An 11,135-nucleotide genomic window follows, 5' to 3' on the forward strand; every position below is an offset into this window, starting at 1 on the left:
TCTGGAAGTTCCGTGTTGGCTCACCCGATGCAGAGGCTTTTGGCCTGGTTTATCATACACAAACCCTCGTCCCGCCTTTTCACGATGGTGTGTTGCCTCACACTTGCGGTCTTCTCGGCAGATGTCCCTGAGATGGCTGTGCTCGGACACGGCCGCTCTCCCGAACAGTCCGCGCGCCTGTACTACGCGTTCACTTCCGACACAGTTTTTATGTCCGTGTCGTAGCGAAATGTGGCGTTTCTGACAAACCACGGCGCTCCGAAGATCGTCCTCAGCACCAGGTTTTGGATGGCCTTCAGCTTTTTCTGGAACGTGGAGCACAAAGAGCCCTCCCCCCGTGCCGGGTAGGCGTATGTCAGAATTGGTAAGACGTAGAGTCGGTATATGAGTATCTTAGTCGCCAGCGGAATGGGGTTGGCTCGATTAAGCACTGGGAAGCCTTGGTGGACTTTGCCCTCTGGGTCACATATTTTACATGTTCCCCTAAGGTAAGCCGTTTATCCAGGACCACTCCCAAATATTTTATCTCAAAGAGTATTTTTCCCCTGAGATTTCCAGCTGTCTGGCCGAAGCGCGTCGCTTGCATTTGAATAGCACGGCCACAAATGTTTCCCCGTTGACCCTGATTCTCCACATATCAAGCCACGGCTCCACTAAATCCAGTTGCCGTTGGAGTCTTTCAACCGCGTAATCCATATTTCGGGATGTGTATTACATGCTGTATCATCGGCGTATAAAGCGGGGTTGACGACTTCTGACAACAGCATATCGTTTGTATATGCAGTGTACAGAATCGGCAACAGGACTGCCCCTTAGGGAACCCCGACGGTTATCGCTTTGGTAGTTGATAAGGGTCCCCTAACGCGTACTGAAAAGGGTGGCCTTGGTCGCTATTCCAGTAAGACCGGAGAATCATCCGAACTGATGTCCTCGATTGTTTCTACTATGAACGGAATTTGTACCGCTCTCAGAATTGCGATGTCGAGCACGTCAGGTTTCGACCGGCCATTTGCACTCATTCACGGCCATTTGCCATTCAAGGGCCCACTTCGGGCCTTCGCTTGATCGCACAGCAACCTGCCATTAGCATTTACTACGTTGTATTCCAAGATGTGTGCTTAGAATTGAAATCGCACTGAAGTATGAAGGAATCATCCCAATTTTCCAGCACGGCATCTAGGGCAGCGCCGGGTACAGCTGAGTTCGGCCTGTTATATGCTGAGACCAGTCTGTATACTGTGCCCAGATCCTGCACATGTATGCAGGTCTGTTCCATGACATTGGTGTTCGGTGCGGACTTCGATCCGCATATGCGTGATTCGTCTGTGGACTAAAATAGCGGTTCCGCCGCTGGCGGGGCTTCGGGAAAACAGGGACTATTTCGGTGAAATAGTCCCGAAAGGTCAATGATTTGTTCGGCTTGAGACGCGTTTCTGCTAACAGTATCACTCAATTTTTTTTAAGTCATCGGCCAGACGGCATAGCTCCGCCGTCTTGCCTGCTTCGGATCGCGCGTTCCACTGCAGCAGTCGCAAAGTTTGCCTAGCCATACCGGGAGAGTAAGGTGATGAGACATTCAATCAAGGACTGAAATAGGTCCCTAATAGATTTAAACAGGCGGGGCAATACAGCCAAAATTTTAGGCAGGACCTCCTTTATTGATATCCTCGACCGAAAGCCGTTCCCGGCGCTCTCCTTCGAGGACACAGCTTCCGGCTTTTTCCCGCCGGGGTGGCTAGGTGTTTTTGACGCAATTTTCGATGGGCGCGGAGCCTCGGGAGCTCTTGTGGGTATTGTTACAGTCTTGTCGATCATCCGCCAAGGCTTTCCCGAATTTTTGGCTTCTTTTGTCGCTTATAAGGAAGGCTTAATTTTGGTTTTGGTCGATTTTGCGGCCGCGACCTTCTCGGTCACCGAAACCTGTTGGAGCTTTTGCGGTGTGGGAGGAGGTGGCGTCTGTTTTCCCATCGCCGGGCTAGCCGCGAGCTGAACCTCTTGCGGCTAGGGTTTTGGTCCCCCCTGACGACCCGCGCCTAGCTACGCCCGGCAGTGATCACGGACATTTATAGGGTGCCCTTCTGTTAGGTCAAGAGAACCTTGTAATAAAGGCATCCGCTATAATTTGCCGCGTGAGGCCTCTTACCATTCGCGCATGAGGCGGGTTCTTTTCGCGACTTTAGGCAGGACGCCGTTTCATGGTCCCCAGCACATTTGACGCAGAGTTGCGCCTTGCGGCAATAGTTCGACGAGTGGCCGAACTTTTGGCGTCTGTGGCATTGAGGGGGTCCTCTCATGACACGATGCTCGCTGTTATTTTACAGTAAAACATACTGTCCAGGTAACTGGTGACCGGGGTGACTGGCATTCTTTTAAGTGCCACAAGGCACATAAGGGTCTCTCTACCATCCCTTGTGATCAGCTTTTTTACTTAAGTCATGTCATTGCCTAGTGAGGAGAGCTTCTCTCCCACTTCTTTGCAGTTGTGGCACCAAATCGGATACCCCAGACCACGACTTTGCGCTGATACGAGTTTAATGACAGTGTGGAGGCTGCGTGTATAGAATTAGGAAGTCACAATTGTGTATCATCAGCACATGCAATTAACATATGGATAAGTAATTTTGAGGAAACAGATTCAGCAATAAAAGAGAAATCTCTAGGCGGTAAGCGCACTGTTTGTATCAGACAATATTGAGGCTATTTGAGCTCTCCATTCTTATGCAGTGACCTTTACAGTTGCAGATCATCAGAAACTGAAACCAAACGACCACATGATGCGCCATCAATTCTATGAATTAGTAATTGAAAGATAAACAAGAACAATGACTTTGTTAATAAACTGGATGTTGGCAAAGCCCATTTCCACTTTAATGTTTTTCTTAACAAATAACATTTTTGTTTTTGGCACAAGAAGGTCCTACACAGCTACATCAGCACACGCTACATAGCAACAAGGTATGTGTAGGGTTGCCATACATCCTAGTTTTCTGGGACTGTCACCAGTTTTGACCTCATTGCCCCCGTGTCCCAAAAAGATTTTTTGGGACATCAAATTGTCCTGGTATAATAAATATTGTAAACATACAAGGGTAAATCTTTTGCGGAAGAGAAATTTTGCTACACTTTAGGGAAATTTCATGTGTTGAGGGTTGGCAATCTGTGGCCTGTACGCCTGCCTGCAGACAGCAGACATCAAACCAAAACAAAAGCCAAATCAAGGTCAGTCACTTCACTGCTCACAAGTAGTCAGTGCCATTATTGTTGTTTTGATGTTTTAGCCTACTTCATTGTGCACATATTTAAGTTGTTGTAGCGTATTGGGTGTTAGTATAGTATGTACATGTACAATGCTAAAATGAAAATGTCATTTCAGAGAAGAATATCCTAAAGAGTGGACATTTATTAAAAGCGGAAGGAATGAAGAAGAGGGGTATTGTTCTGCAACAGCTTCAGGTAGAGCTGATTTGTTAGATCACTTGAAAACAGACATAAAAATAGCATGCGCAGTGTAATTTCTTCTAAGCTGATGGCAATTTTTTTGTGAAAAAGGATTACAAAGAAGATATAATGGTAGTTGCTGCTGAGTTTACAACAGCGTACCATATTGTGAAACATAATCACTCTTTCAAATGAGATGATATTTTAAATACATTAAATCCCACTGTTTATTCCAACTCTAAGATTGCAGCAAAGCAATGAACAGCGCACACTAAAGTTACTTAACAGTAATGTGCTTTCTCCACATTCAGTTGGTACTTGTGTTTCAGAATTAGAAAAGATTCCATATTATGGGGTTTCAACTGATGCTAGCAACCATAAAGCAGAAAAAATATTTCCTTCTGTTATTCAATACTTTAAAGATGGTAGATGGTATTACCAGTAAAATAATAAACATTTCATCACTGAAAGATGACACTTTAGATACCATAACCAGCTACTGCTTAACAAGCCTAGCTGAAGTAAACCTTCCTTTAGACAAGCGTTTGTCATTTTGTGGTGATAACACAAACACTAATTTTGGAGGTGCAAACCACAAAGGGTAAACAACATTTTCCACAAACTCCAAGGTAATTTGGAGAAAGACATAGAGGGGATTTGGTGCCCTGCTCACATATTGTACAACACAGTTTCTTGTGCAGCTGATATCCTTGCTTTGGATGTTTAAAGAGTAGTTGTCAAACTCTTCATTTACTTCCCTATTTATACAAACAGAACTGAAGAGCTTAAGAGTTTCTGTGAGTCTGTTGACATAACTTACAAACAGTTACTTTACCACACAAGAACAAGTCAGGTATCGCTTATGTCTAAAGTTAAATGCATTTTAAGTTTTTGGGAAGCTTTCTAAGGTGTACTTCTTCAGTTGGGAAAAATCCCCTAAGATACTCCCGGAGTTTTTCTCAACCACACTGAGTGGAGCTGATCTGTAGTTTCTTCACAACCAGCTGTTTGTTTATCTTTCATTGAAAAATAAAAACAATTAAATTTTCAAATATTTCAGTTACTGAGTTTAAATTAAACCTTGAAAAAACTTTGAAAACTCTTAAAGAAAGAGAAGAATTTCTCTTTATTGGGTTTAAAACTAAGCAAATAATTGTTAAAGAGAAAGAAAGTGATAAGGAGAAGTTTACTGGGGAACATAAGGAATTTTTCCAGACAGCTTACAGTTACTTGGATAAGTGGAGTGAATCCCTTCAGCACTTAACCATCTTTCAACAGAATGATGCTAAAGGTATCCCTAATTGGATCAAATTTGACTTATTTTACCTCAAAGAACATTTCCTTCCCAGAAAATGAAGTTTTTAATCAGTTTCTTGTTTAAAGAGCACAGTTACAGTCTCAATGGACAAACAGCATGAGTAAATTGAAGAGAATTGCAAACAGCATGGAGAATTTAAATTCAAGTGAAAAGTGGATAAGGTACTTTGAGAGTATGGATAAGTGGCACTATTTTCACTTGTTGAAAATGTACTAATTTTCAATACCAGCTCACAACGCAAATGTAGAGAGTTTCTTCAATGATGTCATCTCAGTGGACTGATGAACGCAACCACCTTTCAGTGGAAACAGTTCAAAACTTACTAATTTGTCAGTATAACTTCAACAAAACCTGTGCTGAGTTTTACAATATGTGAAAAATCAACCAGACCTTATAAAAGCTGCGAATTTGTCTGAGAAATATGAGTGGTACACTGATAATCAAAGTGAATCTATTCAACCCACTACTACAGCTGTAGAGACTTGTAATTCATGAATATTGCTGTTGGAATGTTATTTGTCCTATATTCTGTTTATAACTTACGACAATAATATTGTAATTATTTTAATTTAGTAATAAAAAAGTTTTTTCAAATGTTAATTTTTTTAAATATTTACAGAGAAGGACCCTTGGAGCACACATTTTCTTGGTTGCAGGGGTTCATACCCACTAGTTATAGGTAACAACTGTTCCGGTTTTACTCACTGAAAATATAGAAATCCTACCCATGTGGTGGTACGTTGTGTCATATATGGCGTTAACGATCTTATTCTTTTGTAAACGTGAATGATTTCACAATTACAGTCATATCAGATAATTACAACATGATGAAAAACTTGTCGCGCAAAAACTATAGATATTTCCACAGTTTATTGACACACTTGGTTTCAACAAGATGAATCAACATCACAAAGCACGAATAACGATTATTGTAACACGTCAGTGGTTCGGCAACCATTTAATTTCGAAAAAAACGGTGAGATTCCATAGCCTCCTAGGTTTCTTGAATTGCCAGTGTGCGATTTCTTCTATGGGCTGACCTTAATAGCAAAGTACGTAGTAATCTAAAAACCAAGATCCAAGAAAAACAGTTGCTGAAATTTCTATTGAAATGTTGAGTAGAACCATTCAGAGTTTCACTATAGACTGCACGAATGTTTACCCCAAGACAGAGCACAGCTGTAAATTATGATCTTCCAAAAATACACTTTATGTACTTATTCGTAATCGACATGTTTTTCTATTTAAATGTTACAAATATTTTTTTTCCATAACAAGTCATTTTCTGTTTCCTTGAATCACTCTACATTTAAAGTAGAGCATGTCGAAGGGAGCTTATGAATAACCTCGAAACTTCTACCTTTTATTTGATAATTTTTTTTCTTAATTTTTTCTTTGGTGGCTCAACGTTAAAAGGCATTCATAATGCCTTATATACATAAATGTGAAATAAGTTAATTGTTAAATTGTATTTGAGTTTCATATAATTTTAATTCTTGAACTTCTACTAAGAATTTACAGAACGTTTTATTATTTATAAAAAAGTTATTTTATTTAAAGTCCAATCATTTTTAAGATAGCTAAGCAATTTTGAGCAATGATTTTAATGCAGTATGTTAAAATCATTTTTATTGTTAAGTTCATATACTTTCTCTATAAATTATGAAAATATATAATTCCGCTCTAACCAGCGTCACACGCTGTAAAACTATAAAAAGAATCAAATTAATGGAGTAGTATGAACGCGAACGAATATAAGATGTAATGTATGAATTTACTAATTATTCAGTAGCCAAGGGACATCTATAAAAAATATATGTTTACTGTTAAGTTGGCTACTCGTATGTTTACAAAGATTTGATACTTTTTCAGTTATCAGAGGTAGGGTGAGTATCGTTTATCAGTCAGCTGGTTGTGCTTAACTGATATTTGAGTATCGTTGTTAAAATTACAACTAATCTATATTTTTAACCTCATTATCTACAATGGAAACTTCCAAAATGCAACATTTATCAACCCCAAAATTCAATTTATTAAAAAATAAAGGTTATAGTGTTTCCCCGATAAAAAAAAGACTTCGACTTAATATATTTTCTGAAAGGAGAATTGTAAAGTGTTCAAGTGAAAGAAAAATATTCAAGTTACCAACGACATCGCCAAATTATTGCAGGTAAAAGCCTATTTATTTTTTATACAATAGTATCATATCTGCTATTAGCTGAGTCATGCCATTCTATGTAGAATGGAATAATTAGTTGACTTTTTGGTGATTGATTTATCTTTGATAAATAATAACGTTTGATTCTGTACTTAAAATATTAGACACAATTCTTATAATCATAGCAATTATATTAGTTGATCTGTATAATTTACTAATATTGTATATTATTAGTGTAAATAAATTGAAAGCCACAATAATGTGATTTATCGATAATGAAATCATATCTCCTGAGTTACAATCACCCTGCATTGTGAAATGATCATAATCCTTTAAAATTTACCACCAGTTGAGTGTAACATCAATAAATACATTTATAGATTGGAATTCAATTTAATTGTTATCATCTTGTTACATTAATCTGTCTCATTGTATTTATCTATTTTGTTTTTTCAAATGCAGTTAAACACAGAAAAGATGTTTTTTTTTAATTTCACCATCTTTTGTTCCAATTTTTCCTAATGCTGTTGAAAAGTAGTTTAAAAAATCATCCTTTCAATATATGGCACTAACTTTAAATATGAATAAAACTGTTGCAGTATACTTCTTGAGCAGATGTATCATTAGCAATCATAAGTGGATAGCATTCCTATTAATGTTAATATCAGAATTTTCTATTGCCTTAGTGTAAAATGTTTTGGAGTATTGTCGATAAAACTTTTGAGACTATAATTGATTTACAACTGCCATCATTTCTTTCAAAATATAGTAAATAAATAAATCTTATTATTTCATTTTGAATTACCTTAATCAGATTCTAAGGTTAGCAGTATTGTTAAATATTTAATATGTTTATGTACGTTCCTACCTGAAATGTAATATTTTATTGTGAGATAACTTCAAGTCAGAGTTTTCAGCTTACAAGAATCAGTGCTCTGATCTTTGTTTTGTGCCAATATATATATTTATTATTTTAAATACTATTTTTATGTACCTACCAGGTTGATTTAATGGTAAGATCATAGTTGTAAATCACAGTTTAACTGATTTTCGAAGTCAAAGGTTTTCTGAGGTTCAAATCCTAGTAAAGGTAAGTTACTTATACGGATTTGATTAATAGAGAGTGGATATTACTGTTCTTTAGTGGTTGGGATTCAATTAACCACACATCTGAGGAATGGTTGGCCTGGTTTTGTACAAGAATTACACATTATTTACAAGTCACACATATCACCCTCATTTCATTGGGCCTTGGGGTTGCTTATTCATAAGTTGAACAGATAGCAACGTCCATATTAAAATTGAAAAAAAAATTGTTTATCTATTCGCAACAAATATTTTTTCTTTATATATATATATATATGTATTATATACAGTGAATCAAATGTATGTAAACCCCTCAACAACTTTAAAAGCGTTCCAGATAGATTGTGACTTTCTAGATAAGTATCGGTTAACTACTTTACCTTTTGATGAATAGAATTTCAACCCCTTATTGGAGAGTTTGTAACCCCAGGGGCCCAGGAGATGCCCCTGAAATAAAAACCCAGGGGATGTAACTAAAGTATTTCAAATAGTGACACCCTTTATGTGATACATCAATTTAAAGCTCTCTTTATGACAAGAAAAATGATATAAATAAAATGTTGGTACGATGTCTGTATCCAAAATGGTGGCAGGATAAATTTTAAATAAATTATAGATTTTTTAAGCATAACGTTTGCTTATTTATTTACATTTCATTTTAATGTAGGTTCAAAATATCCTCCTTTGTTTGACAGTAACAGTCGGCTGTAAAAGGATGATACTGCTTATTCATTGATTCCCTAGTAATATTTTGTGCTGATTCTGGGATTTTTTGTAAATCATCAATACCTTGGGCTTACAATGATAAACAATACTTTTTAAGTGGCCCCACAAAAGGTAATCCAATGGTGACAAGTCGGGTGATCTTGCTGGCCTGTCTATTTGACCCCTTTGGCCAGTCCACCGTCCAGGAAGAAATACATTTAAAATTTCACATACCTGAAGACCGAAATTAAACGGTGCACCATCTTTTTGAAACTAAACATTTTGGAAGTTAAGGCCAACAACGTTTTGAATGTTTGAAATGATATGGTTGAGAAGCAAATCTTCATATTTCAATGCATTTAAGTTTCTATCAATAAATATAGGCCCTAATCAATCGTCCATCAACAATACCTGCCTGTACATTTACTTTGACTGGATACTGTATATGTGCTTCACAATAGCAGTGAACAAATATCAATTAATATACAATTTATGTGAATAAATATCAGTCAAAATCGACGATTATTGGGATACTGAAAGTATTGGAAGAACGGAAGTGAATTGTTGATACTGAACTTACGTTATTATACTTCTGTTCAAATCGAGGAAAGAGGATTTTTGATAAATTCTTGCATGTTCTCTAATGACTTATTATTTGTTGCAAGTTTAGGCCTCCCTGGTTTTCCCTTATTAATTCTCCCAAAAAATGTTTCTTCAAATTTTTTGATGGTTTTTGACAATGTACCTTTTGAAATAGGGTTACGATTATTAAGTGTTGCAATGAATAATTCATAAACTTCATTGTACTACCTAACTCTATCACCAAAGCCTCATCATTAAAATTGTGACCCCCTCATGGTCACTAAGTGACATATTGAAAGCAGGTAGCATAGAAAAAATTAATTCAGTAAAAAATAATTACAAAAAAGGTGATAAAGATGTAAATAACAAATGTGGTAAAGTTTGACAAAATCAATTAGTAAACTGATCACAATATTTTTTTTTCATAAGAAACTTAAATGTAGTAATGAAACACTAAATGCAATATACACAAATTGAAGTAAGCTTCATTTTTGCTGCAATGATTAAGAGACCATCAATGATCAGCTGATTAGCATGATTAGGTGACAATATTTTCATTTATTTACTCATTTACTGGAACAAAAACAATTTTTTGTGTTTAAAAAAAATTAATTATGTGTAATTTCTTTTTATTTAATTTTATTTGAATTTACTAAATTTAGCCATTTTCAAAATCCAAGTTTTATCCCACTATTTAAAATATTTGAGTTTCAACCCTTGGGCCACCCCACAAGAAGGGGTTGAGAAATTCTATTTCTCATCAAAAGGTAAAGTAGTTGACCAATACTTATCCTGAAATTTACAGTATTCTATCAAGAATTGTTTTAAAGTTGTTGAGGGATTTCCATAAGTTTGACTCGCCCTTTTATATTATATAAAATAATAAAGATTTTGAAAAGAGGATTTTAACAAAAAGAATGTGTGTGTGTGTGTGTGTGTGTGTGTGTGTATGTATATAATATATATATATATATACACACACACACACACACACAATATAGTATTACATAATATATATGTATATATTTATATTTATATTTATTTTATTACATCAACGAAAGTACAGAATAATTAAAGTAGAATGACTTACCTTGTTCCACTATACATGCAGGAGCACTTTTACAATTTACTCGCATCATCAGCTGCATTACATATTCATTTCAAACTTCATAAAATATAACTTATCGTGCATTTATTTATTTTATTTAAAATCTTTAATCTTTTTATTTTAAGAATTTAACTTTTATTTAGTTAAATTACAAAATTTTAAAATATGAAAAATTAATTAAAATTAACATTAAAAATTAAATTGTAAAAAGTTTTACATATGTAAAAATATGATGTCAAGGCATAAAATCAAAAATTAAAATTAAAATAATTTTAAGTTAAGCATTTATGCATGTTGTCCATTTTATTGAACTTAATTTATTATACTGATTGAAAAATAATAAATTATATATCACTCTCAAAATAGATGTTGGTGCCAGCTACTGTGGCTTTCAAAATACTGTCATCCTGATATTCTGACTGAAGGTGAATCATATTAAATTTATATACATATAGTTTCTTTCTAAGATGTTTAATCTCTTACTATTTGTATTCATATTTAATTTCAAGTATTTTAACTTTGTCCTAATATCAGATATTGTATATTTATTCTTAATCAGATATATTAGAGAAACCTAGTTACCTTTTTTTATATAATTTCCAAAATATTCCAAAAATCTAGCCTTAAAGGATCTAATGGTCTTTCTAGTGGCCTTGATGTCTTATTTTTACATATGTAAGAATTTTTACAATTACATTTTTAATGTTAATTTTAATTAATTTTTCATATTTTTAAATTAT

General features: G+C 35.4%; 1 protein-coding gene across 3 annotated transcripts in view; it reads left to right on the top strand.

Moving 5' to 3' along the window:
• Positions 1-6,597: 6,597 nt before the first annotated feature.
• Positions 6,598-11,135, top strand: part of Mos (proto-oncogene serine/threonine-protein kinase mos) — a 33,015-nt gene continuing 28,477 nt past the window's right edge. Inside the window, exon 1 of one of the 3 annotated variants that reach the window (XM_075374286.1) lies at positions 6,598-6,926. In XM_075374286.1, coding sequence (XP_075230401.1) covers positions 6,742-6,926 — 185 coding nt within the window. In that variant the 5' untranslated portion in view covers positions 6,598-6,741. The remainder of the gene's footprint in view (positions 6,927-11,135) is intronic. The other 2 variants (XM_075374288.1, XM_075374285.1) reach the window with 2 other exon arrangements.

This window comes from Lycorma delicatula, chromosome 8, assembly GCF_047948215.1.
Source record: "Lycorma delicatula isolate Av1 chromosome 8, ASM4794821v1, whole genome shotgun sequence".
NCBI lineage: Eukaryota > Metazoa > Arthropoda > Insecta > Hemiptera > Fulgoridae > Lycorma > Lycorma delicatula.